Source organism: Phyllostomus hastatus, unplaced genomic scaffold (assembly GCF_019186645.2).
Source record: "Phyllostomus hastatus isolate PE091 unplaced genomic scaffold, TTU_PhHast_1.1 phas_contig_16, whole genome shotgun sequence".
NCBI classification, from domain to species: Eukaryota; Metazoa; Chordata; class Mammalia; order Chiroptera; family Phyllostomidae; genus Phyllostomus; species Phyllostomus hastatus.
In genome coordinates, this window is record NW_025333643.1 from 4,886,136 (window position 1) to 4,905,282 (window position 19,147).

Genomic DNA, 19,147 nt, shown 5'->3' on the forward strand with positions numbered 1-19,147 from the left:
GCTGGTCCATAAGTGTGGGTCGCCTTCCTCTCTTCCCCTCCCAGTACAGTCATTATTCTGGGTCCAGTGACACATACAGCCCCTGATAAGGAGCCTGGCTTACAGAAGGTGCTCGATTAGTGTTTGTGAAAGGAATGAATGAGAAGGGACAGGACTTAAACCTCAGTCTTCTAACACTGTGCCGGGTGTTCATCTTATACACACACACGCACCTTCGCACTCTCACCCACAGCCTAAACAGCAAAGGCAACAAATGCTCTGGCACTTGGCATCAGAGCCCGTGTGTTTCCCTGCTGACTGCATCTCCCCCTGGACAGACAGGCCATTTCTCAGCCCCCCTGTAGAGCGCCTGCTCATTCCCAGCTGCTAGTGGGTTCAGGCTTCACCATGATGAGTTACCTCCTTACAAGCCATGGAGGTGTGTCCCTGCGCGGGGCATGAGGCCCGCCTGCGGCTGCCCTGATCTTCCCCTCCCCAGAACCCCGCTCTGGCCCCACATGCCCGAAGCTGCTGGCTCGCCGCCCTGCCTCGAAAACACCACTGAGGTGGATGGAAAGCAGCACTGCACACACATGTCTTTGGCCATGACCACAATACAAGAAATGTATTTTATGTCTGCCTCATTAAACACACACACTTCACCAAAATGAGAATTCATGAAGTCATGTGATACACTTGAGTATTTCCCATTCTCTTGTCTTTCTTTCTTTTTGAAATGCTGGCCACCACCCACAAAACTGATTTTACAATCCACTAATGAGGGATGAGGGGAAGGCAACTCAAGGTTTGCACTGCTGATCTGATCTTAACACCTTCCCACACCCCCAATTTGTGGACGAAAACACTGAGGCCCAAACAGGGAGAGTGATTTCCCCAGTCTCATTGTAAGTGGCTGAGGGAATCCAGATTAGAACAGGTTTTCTGCTTTCCTGACCCAGGACTTTGTTCTGGGTGCTGCAAAAAAAGGGAAGGCAAGTAGCTGTAAGTCAGGAGGGTGAGGAAAGGGGAGAGGAGGCCTGAGAGGGGCTGAGCCCGGTCCCTGGCATTTTCTGTTGGCAGCCTGGTCATCCAGGGACTGCCCCTCTCTGTGCCTCAGTCTCCCCATCTGTTAAATGGGAGCTTGGCCCAGGCGCTCCTCCAGTCCCTTTCAAGTTCTGACCTTCTGAGCTAGCCAATTGGAAGGCTTCCCTTCATGCCTTTCTTCTCTTCCTTCAGTTAACACACACCTGTTGGTGACCGTCTCTCTCTCATGTGCACACCAAGGATGTAGATTTAGAAGTTGTGAGTTGTGTTAGACAGCAGTGGCTCACTGAAGTGACACAGTAGTCACAAGAGACACGGGTTCTAATCCTTCACAGAGGACCTCGATGCATCTTTTCCCCAGGCTGTAGTGTCCCCATCTGAACAATGAGAAAGTTGGGCATTCACAAGGAAGGGACACAGGAGGGTTACTGGTGACACTACTTGAAGATATAAAAGCTTTGACTTGCTGATTCAGCACCTCCCAGAGGGCAGGGATGGATGCAAGGCCTGAGAGACCGGCAGGTGTAGTTTTCATTTTTTATTTCTTCTAGGCTAAGTAATTTATGCACATGGAGCCAAATTCAAAAGGTCCAATGGCATAGTTGGGGTGAAGCAGCCCCGATGCCACACCCAGTTCCCCAGCTCCCACCTCAGAGGCAGCCACCCTCACCAGTTTCTCGGGTGGCCCTTGGGGAACATCTGTGCCTGCAGTGAGTGTCTTTGTGTCAGCTTCCCCTGGGCGGCCTCAAGGCCGGCCGAGTGAGCGCCTGGACCACCTCTCAGCCCCCGAAGGCATGTTCAGATTCACTTTGCAGCTGCCATAGGAAAACAGACTCTGACTCCTTAGTTTCCCATCTGTCAAGGGGGCAAATCTTGGATTGCCTTTCTTCCTCAAGAGGACAAAGGACAGAATAAATAAAAACAGGCTTGCTGTACACCCCAGCCTAAGACGCTATCGCAGGTGCACTTTCCGAGGCTGATTGCAGCCCGTGTGGGTAAAGCCATCAGGAGAGAGCGGTCTGGGCTTGCTGGGTTAGCCGGGGTGTGGGGGCCCTCGGAGTCACCGACAACGGCTGTTGCCAGAAACAGCAGATGTTGTTTAAAAGCCTTTATTTAATGAAAACAGGAAGCACCCATTTCCTAGCTGTTTTTTCTCAGTGAGAAATAGGATAATTTTAGCAAAAGAAGGAATCTTTTTAAAAATTTTACAGCTATATTATCTATGTGGAAAGCATATTTCAACCAGATTGATGCCTCTGGGGCATGAGTTTTAATCATCTCTGGATCCCCAGTGCCCAGAACCGTTAAATGTTCAATAGCTGTTTGTCAGGTAAATGAATGAGTGAGCAATAGGAGGCAGTACTGAGAGCAGGTGAGGGAAGTGCCCCATGGGGTTGGAGCAAGCAAGGGTGGCTTCATGAATAGAGAGCATTTCCCATGAAAGCAGGGACATTCCAGGCAGAGGGGACAGCACAGGCAAAGGCAAGCAAGTGGGAAGGGATGCTAACTGTTGGGAATTAGTGAATACCCCAGTCGAATTGATAAGGGAGAAAAGGGCCAGAAACAGATCTGGAGCTAATTTGTGAAGGGTTTGCATGTCCCCATCTAAATCCATTCACCTCGCTATGTATAAGATCACATGTCCCAGGTCAGACTTCAAGGGACTTAACCGCAAAGATGGTTCACAGTGCCCTGCGTTTACAGAGCCCGTTCTCTGTGCCAGGCCCCCTGGAGTGTTCCAAGAATTGGCAGTGTCCCTGCTCCAGAGCCCACAGCCTAAGGAACCACCCCGAGAAGGAGGAAATGTAGATGCATAGCACATAAGAGCATGAAGCAGGACAGGATTGAAGCACAGCAAAGGTGTCCAATTAGGAGGGCCTCTGCCCAGGAAGGAAGTGGAGCATCTCAAGGTGGCCAGGGAGGTTCCTGGGGTTTCCAGGTCTGTCTCAGATTCCCCCACATTTAAGGCAGGTCACAGGATGTAAGGTTCCTGACCCAGGAGTCATGGCGGGGTGTCCACTTATCCCACTCCCCAACACTGGCTCCTGATGCCCACTTCACCCCACCCCTATTGTGTCCGCATCCACACACTCCCTCTGCATCTCTCTGTCCCCCAGCAAAAATAAAAAGAAGACTAGGAGTATGTGGGTGCTTGGTGCTGTTCAGCCCTTGCCACAGAACCCTCCAGTCTTGCTGAAGGGTGGAGACTATCATCCCCATTTCACAGGTGAGGACACCAAGGCTGGGTTTGCACCCAGAGCAAAGCCCTGAGTCCCCTGTCCCGAAGCAGGGAACTTCCACTGCACAGACAAAGGTGTGGAGGTCATAATAATCAGCCTCATTTTTCTCCCCAGCTGACTTATTTGGGGGAGACCTTGGGAATATGGTTCCAGGCAGGCAGAATTTAGTTGCCTGAGGCAGTCTAGAAAGCAGAAGTCTTTCTAAAACATGGCACCAATCACCTTCGTCCCAGTTCAGAATTTGCCATGGCTCTTAGGCCCGAAGGAGCAAGTCCCTGCTTCCTGCACCTTCAGACCTCGGGCCCCTCTTCAGCTTCTTGGTCCCCGCCTCAGACTCAGCCCCTCTGGATCACCCACAGTGGCTCGTCTGCAGTCCCCTTCCACCTTCCGTGCCTTTGCACTTCATGGGATGGTTTTCTGCAGCCAGGACCACAATGAAGTGGTCATCTGTGTAGCCCCAGCCAAGGCAGTGTGCCAGGCACCAGAGCCTCAGTTAGTGTTAGCTGAACAGAAGCAGCTCAAATTTCTTCTCCTCCAGGAAGCTCTCAGAGATTTCTCCTCCCCATCCATTTCCTTTTAAAGTAACAGCATCCTCCTTTGTGTTTCCAGAGCCCTTTATATAGATCTTTACCAAAGACAAAGACGCTGTGCCCATACAAGAGTACAGGTCTGACCCAGAGTAATCACTGTCTTATCTGGAAAAAGAACACTTGAGTGAAATATGCGGAAGGACACGATAGACTTGTTCCACCGTAAAGCAGTCAGCCTTGGAGACAGTGAGCACCCTGTCGTCAGAGGTGTGCGAGCAGAGGCTGACCAACCATCTGTCAGAAACACCTGGGAGGAGATCTAGGCAATGAGTGGAGAGTGTCGTTTCCCAATTTCTTTGAAACAAACAACCTAAATTATTTCTTTTAGGGCAGGAGCCAGAAAAAGTATGTGTTCCCAAAAGAACAGTGGATCCTTCCTATCCTCTGGGACAGGAGACAGCACAGGCTGCAGCACAGGCTACAGGCATTGTGAGGACATGATAGATTATGTAAACAGGATCTTAGACATTCCACATCCCCATTCCCTCCGGCTCCGTAAAAGGAGGTCACATTTGCTTATGCGCGCAGCTGCTGTGGCACGAGGCAGGGACCTGGCGCATGTAATTCCCATTCCTGAGCGGCCCCTGGAAGGCTCTTCCTTGGCCCTGGAAATACACCTACAAGAGAATGTGGTCAGCTCACCTGTGCTAGTCCCTCAGTGACAGGGAGATCACTACCTGCCATCACAGAGCAGGTCTCTCAAGGAACGCATAGCCAGAGAGGCCTCCTTACCTGGACCCGGACCCTGCCTGTCCACGTCATTTGTCCCTCGCCCCACCACCAGGTGGTCATTCTCAGGAGCCTGGATTTTCTCCACAGGCAGCAGGTGGAGCCCCTGAAGAAGGGTGACATCACAGGCTGAACTTCAGGTTGCTGGTGGTCACTGGAAAGAGGGGAGAGGGGCACGGCCAGAGGCAGGGAGACTGAGAAGGAGCCAGACAGTGACCTCACTTAAGATGGTGGTATAGACAGGTGTGGACAGAGGCCACATGCTTTCAACGTTGATCCTTATTCTTAAAATCCTGAGGGCAGAAAGGGGATTAGCAGGCAGGAGTTATCAATAGGTGTGGTTTGGAACAATATTACTTTCTTAGTTTAATCTTTATTGAATTTTTTTCCATCACCATTCGGTCCCCTTCTACACCCTTCCCCACAGTGGACCAATATTCTAACTCTTTGTATTTGCCAGGGCTGCTGTGACAAAGCACCACGGTCTGGGTGGCTCCAACAACAGAGCTGTATTGCCTCACGGTTCTGAAGGGCAGAAGTCCAAAATCAAGGTGTCGGCAGGGTCAGTCCTTCCGAGGCTGTGCAGAGAGGACCTATCCCAGTCCACTCCTCTGGCAGCTGGTGCCTTGCTGTCGATCCTCAGCACCCCCTGTCATGCAGCAGCATCGCCCCGATCTCTGCCTTCGTGCAGTGTGTGTGTCGTGTCCAAATTTCCCCTCGTTATGAGGACACCAGTCACCTTGGATGAGGCCCCCCCGCCAATGACTTCATCTTAATTTGATTGCTTCTGTAAAGGCCCTACCTCCAAATAAGGTCACATTCCAAGGTCCTGGGGATGAGTATTTCAGTGTGTCTTTGGTGGGGACACATTTCAGCCTAACACAGTCTCCACACTCTCTCAAAGGCAACTTGGCAGAGTCAGTTGCCTGAGACGCTCCAGGGTGAGAGAGAGCTCCCGGGCGGGCACTGGGATGTGCGGGAATGGGGTGTGGGACTCAGCCCCGCCAGGCCTGAGATTCTGAAATGCTTTAGTCTTTCAGTACATAGGATTTTCTGCCCTTGACATGTCTTTTCCTGATCAAAAAAAAAAAAATGCTTTGCAGTAAATATTGCCTTACTATTTTATTATTTGTTGCTGTTGATGGGGAAGAATTTTGTTCAGTTGATCTGTGTTGTCTGTAAAGTTGATCTGTGTTCTGGCAGCTCCAGGCTAGCTTTTGCATCCTAATTTCTGGCCAAATCCACAGCTCTGCATAAGGTTGGGAACAGGGTGGTTGGGTAGGAGTGAGGCCTTGCTGGCTTCTGATTGGCTAGCTGTGCTCTGGCCTGATTGGCCCAGATGTCACTCTATCATTACAGAGAGGGCAGGAAGCAGTTCTTATTCTCACAGGGAACTGTCATATTTTGCACAAGACAGTCATTTGCATTTATTCTAAGCCAGTATCACATTCTATAAATAAAATGCAATGCCTCCTCCAAAAAAAAAATAATACATAAATGTATTTATCATTGACTTTGCAGGAAATGTGCATGTGGGTAAAGCAAGGACAAGATCCTGTGCAGTAGTAGAGTGTTCTGTACTCTGACCTAGGGCAAGATCTGAGGGAGCATTTATTGGGATCTTTCTCAAAGTCTTTGCCTGGGTCTGGATAGCATTGGTTTGATCCTTGGATGGACTATCACAGTTGATAGGTGGTGGCTGCCTGGAACTCTGCAAAGAAGAATTCCGAGACCACTTCAGAGTTTAATCAGAGGGTGCCACAATTGATTAGCAGTGCCTGGCATGGGAAGAGCAGGGGTGGAGATGATCCATGTGCCATCAGTATCTCCTGGTCATCTAGGCCCCTTATAATGGAGCTGCCTGTGAACAGGGCTCAATCTGGAATCCATGAAGGCAGGGAGGGCCTGCCCAAGGTGGTGCCCACCCCCATGGCCCCTGCCCTCCCACCCAGGTCCCAGAAGCCATCCGAAAGTGCCAGCGGGCAGGCATCACAGTCCGCATGGTCACCGGCGACAATATCAACACAGCCCGGGCTATCGCCATCAAGTGTGGCATCATCCATCCTGGGGAGGACTTCTTGTGCCTTGAGGGCAAAGAGTTCAATCAGAGGATCCGCAATGAGAAAGGAGAGGTACGTGGCCCAGGTCTTCAGAGGTGTGAGCTTGGACAGTGGACTGGGAGGTATGGGTGCTGCATGCCTGTCCAGAAGCCAGCCAATGTGCCAAGAGCCCAGTGACTCTAGGCAAGTCCCCTCCTTTCTCTGGGCCTCAGCTTCTCTCCCTGACCCCACCGACCTGCCCCCTTCCACATCCCTCTCCAGATTGAACAAGAGCGAATCGACAAGATCTGGCCAAAGCTACGGGTGCTGGCTCGCTCCTCCCCCACCGACAAGCACACCCTGGTCAAAGGTAAGACTTGGACGAGCACAGGCAATTCTGTAGCCCAGGTGCCAGACCTCTCCACATCTTACCCCCAGGCACCTGCCACTTCTTCCCAGGACAAAAGGGCTTTTGCCTGGGGCTCCCCAGACCTAGAACACCCTGATCTCATCCCCTTTGCAACCCTGGAGGGCTCCTAAAGGCCACAGTGAGGTCAGGAGGATGCAAATCTTCTCTCTGCGCCTCAGCTCCTATAGGAAGCAATGGGGCAGCTTATCTAGGGGTCAAAACTCATGGCCTGAAGGTTGAATGGGATCCACAGGCATGTTTTACTTGGGTAGTATAATGACTTTTCTATGTTGAATTTCAGTGACTTTATATAGACCCTGCCCTCTCATGTTTGACTCCATTGACACTCTATATTGTCTGACACTCAGCTTGCTTCATTTACTTATGTTCTGCCTGGCCCCAGAGCTTGGGACTTTGAGATCTTTAATCTGCTTGGTCTCTGAGGCCCCTGACCAACATTTGTAACCAGGCCCTCAAGGATGGGCTGTCCTGGGGAGAGCAGCCTGAGAGACGAGGCCAACAACCAGCATCCTTCTCCTTCCCTGTCTCCCTCCAGGGAGAGGGCACGCCCCTTGCTGAGCCCACCCAAGTGGCCAGATGCTGGGCACTTTCAGAGTCACACAGTCCTGGGTTCAAGTCCTGGCTCTGCCACTGATTTGCTGTGATCTTGGGAAATCCCTTCCCACTCTGGAGCTCAATTTTTCCATCTGTAAAGTGGCCATGCAATGAAGGCTTCTGGCTGAGGTCATCTCTAGGACATCTTGGATTCCTTTCCCAGAGGTGTTGCCCAAGGACATTAATGACAGAGGATCTGGCCTGGAACAGAAACACAGAACCCCAGAACTGCAGACATCCAAGCAGGAGACCCCCAGTTCATCCCCATCTTTTATCCAGTCGCTCATTCGTTCACTCACTCATTATCTTGATAAATGCTCATTGAGGACCACGTGCTGGGCAGTGCTCTTAGTAGCCATGGCCTTTCCCTGTTGGAATCCATGGTCCAGGGCCCATCCAGCAGATACTAGATGGCTGGTTTCCCTACACAGAGCTAAAGGCTACACTGGGAGATAAGAAGGGTGATCTGAGACCCTCTGCTGGTATCAGACCACAGGCCATGGAAGGTGGGATGGGGTCCAGGAGAAAGGGCCTGCGTTTCAGGCAGGGCAGACAACTGCACTATGAAAGCCCAGAGGCAAAGACTTCCAGGCCCAAATGGAACTGGCTCTGCAGAACCAAGAGCCATTCCTGTGGTTAAATCACAGATTAGGGGTGGCCGGGGATGAGAGAAGAGGTGATCAGAGAATGGGCAAGTCCTGACCATGGAGGACTTCGTGAGCAGAGCCAAGAATGCAGATGTCCTTCTGAGACCAAGCGGGCAGTTAAAGAATGACTCTCAGCTGGTGCTGAGGGGACAGGCTCAGACTCGGGTGTTAGAAGGACCCTGGAGCTGCTGTGAAGATTGGAAGGGGAGCCCGGGGTTAGCAAGGGGGCATGGAGATGCTGGTGGCAGAAGGGATGGGGACAGGAAGAAGTGGGAGGACTCCATGGGATTTCTGAGCCAGGCCCCTCAGGCCTTGGTGACACATTTGATGTGTGGAATGACAGGGGGACATGTCAAGGTTGACACACAAATCTCTGTCCCGCCCGTAAACTCCACACATGCCCAGTGGTATTTTTACCCATCCTTTTCCACTGGTCCCATCTCGGTGACAGGGACCACATGTCATCTGTTCATTCTGTAATTTGTTGAGGATTTTATTGAAGATAAATGTCTGGAGAGAGATCAAGGCCAGTACAGTGGGCCAGAGGTCATGGGTGATAGGCACAGCCAGATCTCAGGTGTGACCGGACCTCCCAGACAGGTGGAGCTCATGGTAGGCCCCTGGCAAAACCCTAGAGCCCCTGGAGCACAGGCCAGGGTGGCTGCTGGTGTGGCCATGGGCTGCAGAGAAAAGAGAGGGTTCTGGATAGGCAAGGAGGCCCAGACCATGGAGAGCTGCAAGCCAGCACTGGGCTAAGGTGCCCAGCATCCCCTCCAGTGCTGGGAGATATGGGTGAGTCTGGAGCTGGGAACAATCCTGAGGGGCGGGAGTGGCAGGGCAGAGGCTAGAGAGGAGGCTGTGCCCAGCCCAGTGTCCTGGGGATCCTGCCCCAGGGAGCATCCATGGCCCTGAGCACACTCCTGCCCCATCCCACAGGCATCATCGACAGCACACACACCGAGCAGCGGCAGGTGGTAGCTGTGACAGGCGATGGCACCAATGATGGTCCTGCACTCAAGAAGGCAGACGTGGGCTTTGCCATGGTAGGAGCGGCTTGCAGTGGGGGCCAGGGCAGTATCTGGCAGGAGCCCATGGGCAGGAGGTTAGGGGAACATAGACAATACAGCCTCAGGCTGGCAGTGCAGACCCCTGCTCACCTCAGCCCGTCCAGCATCCACCTTATGTGCCCAGGGCTCGTGAAGCTCAGCCTGGCTGCCAGGGTCTCCCTGGAAGGGCAGAGGGAGGCTTCCTACACTAACGGATCTGGGTTGGGGGTGGGGAAGGGACCAGGGAGAGGCTTCCTGAAAGCAGAGACCAGGGGGCTAGGTCTGTTAGGAGTAGGTGTATGTGTACGTGCAACACGTGTGTGTGCGCATGTCTCTGTGTACCTGTGCATGTTCCCATGTGACCTGGTGGTGCTGGCAGTTGGGTGTGTTTATGTGGGGGCTTGTATAGAACTGAGGATGTGCAGAGGGTGAGCACAGTGTTACTAGAATGGCTTGCCTCCTCCACTGACCCACCCAGGCTCCTGTCCCCATCCCCACAGGGCATTGCAGGCACAGACGTGGCCAAGGAGGCCTCGGACATCATCCTGACAGACGACAACTTTAGCAGCATTGTCAAGGCAGTGATGTGGGGCCGCAACGTCTATGACAGCATATCTAAGTTCCTGCAGTTCCAGCTGACAGTCAATGTGGTGGCTGTGATTGTGGCCTTCACGGGTGCCTGCATCACGCAGGTGGGTCCTCTGAGGAGTCTATAAAGCATGCGGGAGTCTGGGGAAAGACAGACACCCACACGGGGACCCAGGTTGTTGTGCCCGTCAGTGGAGTACCTGCTGAGGGCCAGGAACAGCTTTATAGACCTCGGGGCAGGCGCCAGCCCCATAGGGTGGAGGAAATGAGGCTCAGAGACGTGGCAGGGTTGCCCAAGGTCACCCAGCAAGTGGGAGACGTCAGGCCTTACTCCACATCTACCTGCTGCAGGCACAGTCCAGGCCCCTGCTGCAGGAGGCAGGGGAGGTGGTCCTTATGGGAAGGTAGAGCTCCTAGCTTCATAAAGGACCAGGAGGAGGCAGGCAAGGGAGACCAGACAGCCAGATGGGGGCAAGGAGCTGGCAGGGCCCAGGAGCCCTTAGTTCTGACACAAAGCATGTCAGGTTAGGCCTGTTTGCCTGGGTTCCTGAGGCCAGCTGGGGGCAGCAGGAGGGAGTCTGGGCCTCTGTGTCACTGGGAGAGGCAGTGTCTATTGGGATCTCAGTCTGGGTCCTGAGCAGCCACAGGTCCTGAACCCAGGTAAAGCGCACCACAGGCCCCAACATCTGCAGCTTCGCTGCCTCCTCACCCAGCCCCATGCAGCAAGAACCAGTGATGATCCCCATTTTACCGAGGCAGAAACTGAGGTTCGGAGTATGGACAGGCCAAGTACCTGCCATTGCTCTCACAGCTGCCTGCCTTCCCCAGGGGCTGACCCCGCAGGTCTGGGGAGGAAACCGGTGTTCCCAGGCTTGGCCCCTCCTAGCGGCCCTGTGGGCAGACAAGTTCCTGCCCACAGGAAACCCCCAGAGGCCCGGAGGCCAGCACTGCCCTGAAGAGCCATGTGGCCCTTGGAACACTGCTCTCCTCTGTTTTGTTCTGAGCCCTTGGGCATACGCATGGCAGCACCCAGTACTCAAGCCCTGAGAGTCAGAGCCTGGGGGTGGCTGAAGGTGTCCCTTCTGCTCTCACGGGCCTTCTGTCCTGGTCTGTGGATGAGAGGCTCCCTCTAGTGGTGGTTTGGGAAACACTCCCACCTCATGGCAACTCATTGTTTCTCAGAGACCCACTGATGCCAGATGGGGAAACTGAGGTTCTGAGAGGACTGTCAGTTTGCATAAGGTTTTAGATTGAGTTGGGGGCAGGGCCATGGAGACCTTGATGGGGATATCACGGGCACTAGCCCCAAGATGCATGTAGTAATCGGTGAAGGCTGATGGGCAGGAAGAAGCTGCGGGTGTGGGGAGCATGATGTGACTGTGCCAAGGCAGATGTGGCAGAGTGGGCAGGAGGAGGGTCTGTGATAAGCACCCAGGAGGTGAGTGAGTGTCTGTGTGCAGACGGAGAGGGCCTCAGCAGTTCCACGAGAGGACAAAGGGACGAGGAGCAGCTCAGGGTCTGTGAGCTTCCTGAAGGAGGTGTTTCAGCAGTGGATGAAGCTAAAGCCACAGGGAGAGAGGTCTGGGCTGGAAAGAGGGTGATGTCGGGGAAAGGTGGGCCCCTGGAGTGGGGGTGCGGGAGGCAGGTTTAGAAAGAGAGCAGGGCCTGGGAAGGGGCCATGGGGAGCGCAGATTTAAGAGGCAGGGAAGAGGAGAGGCACCCTGAGGGAGACAGAGGAGGGAAGGAATGATCAGAGAGAATGAGGGGAGTGGGGTCAAGGGCGCAAGGAGGAGGTGGTGGCCAAACGCCACAGGGAGGCCAGCGAGATGAAGCTGGGAAATTCATTCCTTGATTGTGACAAGTAAGGCACTGGCGACCTTGGGGAAAGGCATTTGGAGGGCATGGAGAGGCCACAGTCTGGCTGCCAGAGACATGGCACCTAGGGGTGCGAGGAAGGAGGGGGAAACAGGTGGAGCAACTTTGGACAGTGTAGACGGTGCGGCATGATTGCACGGAACAGTGTGGGTGCACGATCCCGGTCTCGGGCAGAGAGGGTGGAAGGACCCACGCCAGACTGTGGGCAGTGGGAACCTAGAGGTGGTGCAATCACTGATGGGCTTTAGCACCTGCTGTTACTTAATTGCCCAAATTTTCTACCATGAAATTATGTTACTTTTAGAATCTTACATATACACAATTGCTTAACTTAAAGTGGGATAAAGGGTAAAGAGAAAGCAAGTGGCAGTGCAAAGAGTACAGGGTCATGGGCACTGCTGGTGGGAAGGAAAGACTCGAGCCATTGACAGCTGAGGGGAAAGAGGCCCCAGGGAGGGAACAGGGGGGGGTGGAGGAGAGGGGGTTCGTGCTAGAGCTTGGGGGGAGGTCTTGGCCTCAGCCTAGAGGTGAGACGCGTGGAGGGGAGGAAGGAAGATGGCAGGCAAGGATGTGGCTGAATTTACCAAAGGGCAGAGACCTGGTGGCCATCAGTCCAGGGGGATCCATTTTGTCCTTGTGGGATAAGACAGCCAAAGTGGGCAGGTCTGGGCTGTTCTCCAGGGAAAGCCTCAAGAACCTGCTCTGCGCCTGCTCAGGGACTCAGGGGTGGGGTGGGCCAGACCCACTGGGCAGAGCAGCCTCAAGGCTCTGCAGGAAGCTGCTTAGGCCCCAGTGACGAGGCCCATGCCAGGCACTTGGCCCATGCCAGGTGGCAGGTGGGGCCGGCCTCCGCTGTGACAGCCCTCTCCATGGCCGCTGTCCCTAGGACTCCCCTCTGAAGGCTGTGCAGATGCTCTGGGTGAACCTCATCATGGACACGTTCGCCTCACTGGCGCTGGCCACTGAGCCGCCCACCGAGACCCTGCTTCTGAGGAAACCATATGGCCGCAACAAGCCCCTCATCTCGCGGACCATGATGAAGAACATCCTGGGCCACGCCGTCTACCAGCTCACCCTCATCTTCACACTGCTATTTGTTGGTGAGTCCCCACCCCCAGCCCCCACGTGGATACCATACCCAGACCTAGCGTCCTTAATTCACATCTGCTGTCCTGTTTGCGCATGGGTGATGGATGCTTAGGGAGGTGGAGTTAGTTGCTCCAGGTCACACAGCAAGACTTGGGCAGAGCCAGGCTCTGTGCTGTCTGGCCAACCCCCAAACCCAGGCTTTCTCCACTGGTGATAGCTCTGAAGGTTGAGTACGTACCATGCAAGGCAGTGCCCAAACGCCAATGAATGCCCCTCAGGCCAGCCCCATAGGGGCCTGTGGCTCTTGGGGGAAGGGACTGGCCTCTTCTCTGACCCGTTCCCACATATTACCCTTGCCTTGTGGAAGGTATCCTCAGCAAGACTTCCTCGGGGAAATACCACACTCCTGCCCACCCACCAGTTACTTCCACAACACTTGCATTTAGGTTGCCAGCCACTCCACGGGGCAGGCACCACTGCCATCACTGCACATTGCAATGGTAGCACCAAGCACAGAGAGGTGAGGTGACTTGCCCAAGCATATGCAGATGATCTGAGGAGGGGAGCCCAGGCAGAACCAGGTCTGGCTTGGGCTAAGACTGGCCTGGTTTCCATGGGTGCTTCAGAGATGATCCAGGCAAAGCCTACCCCCAGGTAATAGATGAAAAAATAGAGGCCCAGAGAGAAGGGGCTTGTCCATGGTCACCCAGCAAGTTGGGGCCAGTTGGGAGTCCCCAGCCTGGGCAGGCCCCCTCCACGTGAGCCTCCTCAAGCTGGACTTTCAACACCAACGAGCAGTTGCCTCGAAGTCCAGAGTACAGATGAGGGTGGGGCGTGTATCTCGTTCCTCAAAGGACAGTCATCTTGCATGCATTTCAAAGGGGATGTGTTGGCAGGACTGTGGTAAAGATCAGTTGAACAGCCTTGGGAGGGAGAGACTCGCAGAGAAAGCTGGAGGCGAGGGAGGGGAGAGGAGGGCAGCCTCCTGGCTTACTTGCTGGCTTTCCCACTTGAGCACCTACCCTGGGGGGTCTTGGGTTCAGCCAGACACCTCACACCCAGAAAACCCCACAGGCCCACCTAGCACTGCCTTCCATAGGCATGCCATCAGCAGGTGGCCACACAGCCCCCGGGGGGCTACTCTGCCCTCCTCCCCGTGACAGTCAGGTGTGAGAAGGTGCAGCAACATAGGTGAGTCTGGAGCCAGCCTGGCCTAGAAGCCCCAACCTCCACACAGGAATCGATATTTATGAAAGCCCCATGAGTTTCCAGAGGTCTCAGCAGGGGGCGTGCTCTGTGACAAAATGCAGCACTTTGCGGGAAGCCCAAAGCCATGGCCAGCTACTCCTGATTCACCCCAAGTCCTCCCAGCCCAGAGGACTTTGTCAATCAGGGTCACTTTTTATAAGCAGTGTTGCTTGATAAGACAGCCAGCATCCCACCTTTATCATATTTCCATAGAAAAGTGGGAGACAGTTTACCTTTGTCCCCAGAAGATACGGCTCTTGTCACCCCTTCACTCGCACTCACAGGCACCCAGCAGCACGGGCCTCCCTGTCCCCCAGTGTCCAGAGCATGCCCCCCGTCCGGGCTGTCCACCCTGATGCTCAGAAGAGAACCCCGCGCCGGGCCCAGCGTCTCCTCCAGGCTGGTCCCTGCTCAACTCCCACTCTGGGCTTGGCAGGTGAGAAGATGTTCCAGATCGACAGTGGGAGGAATGCACCCCTACACTCACCACCCTCAGAACACTACACCATCATCTTCAACACCTTCGTCATGATGCAGCTCTTCAACGAGATCAATGCCCGCAAAATCCACGGCGAGCGCAATGTGTTTGATGGAATCTTCCGGAACCCCATCTTCTGCACCATCGTGCTGGGCACCTTTGCCATCCAGGTAGCCAGGCTGCCACCCTAACCTGGGCCCGGGTGGTCAGTGGGCAGCTGGAGCCCCGCCACAGTGCCCTGAGAGGCCGGGCCTCTGAGCTGGCCCCCGATGACCTGTCTCTCCGTCTCTGTCTCTGCTCCCTTTCACCTCCAGATAGTGATCGTGCAGTTTGGGGGGAAGCCATTCAGCTGCGCTCCGCTGCAGCTGGACCAGTGGATGTGGTGCATATTCATCGGGCTAGGAGAGCTCGTCTGGGGTCAGGTAAGTTCTGGGTGGGAAACAGGAAGTTCCTCTCAGCAGGAGAAGGGAAAGAGCACTGGCCAGGGAGCCCGGGAGCCCCAGGAATGGGGGCCAGTTCTGCCAGGGGCTGGCATATGGCCCCAGAGAAGGTCCTCCCTTCTCTGAGTGATGGGAACTGGCCCAGGTCCCCAGTGCTTGTCATTTGGGTTCCATCACTGTGATTTTTGCCATATTTCTGGGTTACCACCAGTCTCATTATTTACTTAATATTTTCATTTAATCACATCGGGCTTTTTCATCTGAAATTTATTTTAAAAGATAACTTTATATTACTAACATGAGTACAAAATCAGTATCACTTGTCAGACATAGAAGCTAACAAAAAATAATGTAATGAGCACAATGTTACTAAACCAACTGAATGCCACGGCCCACCAGGGCTCGGAGCCTAAGGGCGGCTAGTTGTTGAAAAGGGAGGTCAGGTAGGTGGTGGCACTGACGGTGTGGAGGGGAGGTCAGTGAGAGGGGCTCAGACACCAGGCAGAGGCGCCTTCAGAGGGCTCCAAGGGAACGTAAGGGCAAACTCTGCCGCGTGGCAGAGCTGCCCAGTGCTGTGTCTGCGGCCACCTGAGATCCTCCTGGCTTTGGGGACCCCTGGGCTGGAGGCTCTGGGGAGCCCTTCCATCTATGACCCCAGAACAACTCCCACCGGTTCCCTTTCCCACCGTTGCCCAAGTCGCCAAGGCTTGAGCGCACACACCCATCACCGTGCTCCCAATGTGCAGCTCAGAGGCCCTTGTCCAGGGAGTGGTGCTTTCGAGACGTGCCCCAAGCTCCTGGGCCTGGCCAAAGGGCTCGTCCCAAGGGGCCCTGTCACCCAGGCAGGGGCCCAGTGGGCCCGAGACCATGTTCTTGCCTCCAGGCTGTTCCCAAGCTTGAGTGAAACACTCCAGTGACAGAGATTGACTAGACGATAAAGGAGAAAGTTCAGTTTCACCCCAAAGAAACTTCTTTAAATTTGGGGGCTTCTTTGGAGAGTTGATAAACTGGATTTGACTTAATCATCCCATTTCTGGGGCACCAAAGCCCACACCCTTAGAGAGCTCAAGCTCTCTGAGCGTGCAGACTCCTCACACCTAAGGACACTGCCAGCAGGCAGTGCCCACCGTAGACCCCAGGGAATCCCTGGGACTGGGTGTCCAGGCCAGCCCCTGACCGTCCCTGCAGGGGACGCAAGGGGCCTTTGATCTCTGGCACCTCCGCTTCCCCATGGTGCCTGCCTCCCAAGCCTCAGCCCCATGGACAAACCCCTTGGAGGAAAAGTAAGAATGAAGGTGCTCCCTCTTCCCATGTTGCCTCCCCTTTTGGGGAAGGCACCCATTCCCAGAGTCCCTGAATTGGCTCTCCCCAAGGCACGCGGGCCTGAGCCCCTGTTGCTCAGGATGGGGACCCAGGACCTAGTGACCTCAGGAGTGAGCCCAGAAGCTCGAGGCCTAGGCAGGCTCACACACGGCAACTGAGACACGCCGTCTCACTTACCCTCCAGCCCTGAGAACTGACCTCAGAGGGGTTAAATGACTTGCCCAAGGTCACGTGACCAGTGCGGTCTGGAGTATTCAAAGTCACATCTGCCCAACTCCTGAAAGCGAAGATTTTCCACTGTGTCCCCCTGACTCTGAATGAGGGAGTGAATGAAAAAGCAAATTAATAAGAGATTTAAAGATTGGATTGGGAGAAGTTAAGGAGCGAGTTGGACATGTAACCAGGTAATTGGGTCAGCGGAGGGGCAGGTAGGGAGGGAAGGAGGCTTCCTGAGGGACCGCCCCCACTGCCCTGACATTGCTGGGTCCCCTGCAGGTCATTGCCACCATCCCGACCAGCAGGCTCAAGTTCCTCAAGGAGGCAGGCAGGCTCACGCAGAAGGAGGAGATTCCGGAGGAGGAGCTCAATGAGGACGTGGAAGAGATAGACCACGCTGAGCGAGAGCTGCGGCGGGGCCAGATCCTATGGTTCCGAGGCCTGAATCGGATCCAAACCCAGGTACAGGAGGCTCCCAGGGCTGGGCCCACACCTGGCCCTGTGGGCAGATGAGGGAGACGTGCGTGCTCCATACCACCTCCCAGGGCCACACAGGCCGGGGTCCAGACCTGCTCTCGCCATCTCACTGACTTCTTACACACCTGCCTTCCTCACACGCACTCCCGAGCAGCCACTAAAGAAGCAGTGGCCTCCTCAGGAACGTTCCACCTCACCCACTTGGCCAGCAAGGGGTCAGACAGGGGCCCGGGGGATTGCCCCTGAGAGCAGGGGAGGGGCTGACCCTGACAGCTGAGGTGAATCAGGGACTCTAGTCAGGGGGGACTGGAATCAGAGCCACAGGGCCGCTACCAGGAGGGGCAGCGCAAGGCTAGAGGCTGGGCCCTGTGAGGCTAGGATGGCGGCTTTGGGCCAGGGTTGGCCCCAGATTTGGCCCCAGATTCTCCCGGGGTCAGGGACCAGCCTGTGAGGCCCAGGGGCTCACACACATTTGCACCCGTCCTCTTCCTCCACAGTGGGCTTCGGGTTTCAAGGCAGCTCTGGGGAGCAAAGCTTGGTTTTCCCCACGTGTATATGTGTACAGACGCACACCTATACACCAAAGACCCCTGCAGACGCACATCCGGCCAGAGGCAGGTTTCCGCCCCAGCACAGAGACCGCGTGGCTGCCGCGCACCACATGCACGACCGGGCAGCGCGCCCACCACACGCTGCGGGCTCTCACAGGAGCCAGCACCTCCGCCGAGGTGGGGGTTGTAGTTTATATCATGCTTTCACAGCCTCCTGAAATGGGGAGTAGAAGGGTCTGTAAGAGAGGGTCAGTCCCTTCCCCAGACCACCTGAGAGAGCTGTGTCTGGCAAGTTCATGGCCTCCCAATGCCCATCACACTCTGGGAAGTTGCAGAGCCCCCACCTCCATCCTGCCTGGTGGCCCAGCACTTCATTTAACAAGCATAACAAATAATAGGTCACCTGGGCTGCCTCCCACCCACAGTGTGCTGTCCCAGGCATCACCTCATTGGCCTCCTCCGCCCCCTGAGAGATAGGTATGCCTCCTCCAGTTTCAGAGGTAACTGAGGTTCAAGAGACAGCCCTTTCCAAAAGCGGGGGTTGGGGGCAGAGGTGGGTTTCAGACCCAGAGCCACCTGACGCAGCCTGGGCTCTCCGCCCTGGCAAGAACCCGGCACCCAGCCTCCCAGGGCAGCTCTCAGTGCACGTGGCCCTGGTGCTGTCACTGACCCAGCCCACAGCCTTTCGGAGGTCTCCAGATTGCAGGACACCAGGACTGTGGTATCTTGAGTGGACACAAGTGCCTATCCAGCCTGGCTCTTATACCAGTGTGGGCCAGGTGCTTTGCCACTCACAGATAACCCTGCCAGGTAGGTGGCATTGCCCCTTCTGAAGGACAAGAAACTGCACTCAAGCACCTAGCTCATAAGTGGCATGGCCAAGGTCTGTCCACACAGAGCCCCCTCCATGCCACTCAGGCTCCACACCCGGCCCCAAGTGGGGCTGAGCACCCCTCTTGCTTCCAAACTCCATGTTTCATCACCCCCAGCCCAGCCTACTGGCCCCTGCGCCAGTAGGGCAGAACAAAGGCCGAGCCCCGTGTCCCCCCAGGGACCCCGGGGCCTACAGATGGGCCCGGAACTGAGCAGACGCCTGTCAGAGCCTTGGAGTGTGTCTGGTACTTTTTGTTTTGGTTTCAGTGACATTGTCGTTGTTGCCGTGGCTGCGGCTGTTCTCGTGGCATTGCGCCTGTCAGTCGTGTAGCTGTTCTGTTCGTTCTCCTCGCAACTTGTCTCGTTCTCTCCTCCGTTGCAGATTGAAGTAGTCAATACTTTCAAGAGCGGGGCCTCCTTTCAGGGGGCCCTGCGGAGACAGTCCTCCGTCACCAGCCAGAGCCAGGACGTAGCCAATCTCTCTAGCCCTAGTCACGTGTCGTTGTCCAATGCTCTTTCCTCTCCGACCAGCCTTCCTCCTGCTGCAGCTGGGCGTGAGTGTGAATCCTTCCCGCCTCAGGCGCCTCTGACAGCGCCGGGCGGGCTGGCGGGCAGGGGCCGGGGCGCCAAGGACAGGGTGGGCAGCCGGTC

The 19,147-nt window shown here is 55.2% G+C and overlaps 1 protein-coding gene across 11 annotated transcripts in view; it reads left to right on the forward strand.

Annotated features, from left to right (window-relative positions):
* Positions 1-19,147, forward strand: part of ATP2B2 (ATPase plasma membrane Ca2+ transporting 2) — a 377,186-nt gene that overhangs the window by 346,262 nt on the left and 11,777 nt on the right. For 7 of the 11 annotated variants that reach the window (XM_045832091.1, XM_045832092.1, XM_045832090.1 and 4 more), the window contains 8 exons: positions 6,535-6,714; positions 6,904-6,991; positions 9,229-9,335; positions 9,839-10,030; positions 12,688-12,901; positions 14,575-14,786; positions 14,931-15,038; positions 16,875-17,057. In XM_045832091.1, the coding sequence (XP_045688047.1) occupies positions 6,535-6,714; positions 6,904-6,991; positions 9,229-9,335; positions 9,839-10,030; positions 12,688-12,901; positions 14,575-14,786; positions 14,931-15,038; positions 16,875-17,057 (1,284 nt within the window). Of the gene's footprint in view, positions 1-6,534; positions 6,715-6,903; positions 6,992-9,228; positions 9,336-9,838; positions 10,031-12,687; positions 12,902-14,574; positions 14,787-14,930; positions 15,039-16,874; positions 17,058-18,878; positions 19,055-19,147 lie in introns of all 11 variants that reach the window. The other 4 variants (XM_045832096.1, XM_045832098.1, XM_045832099.1 and 1 more) reach the window with 2 other exon arrangements.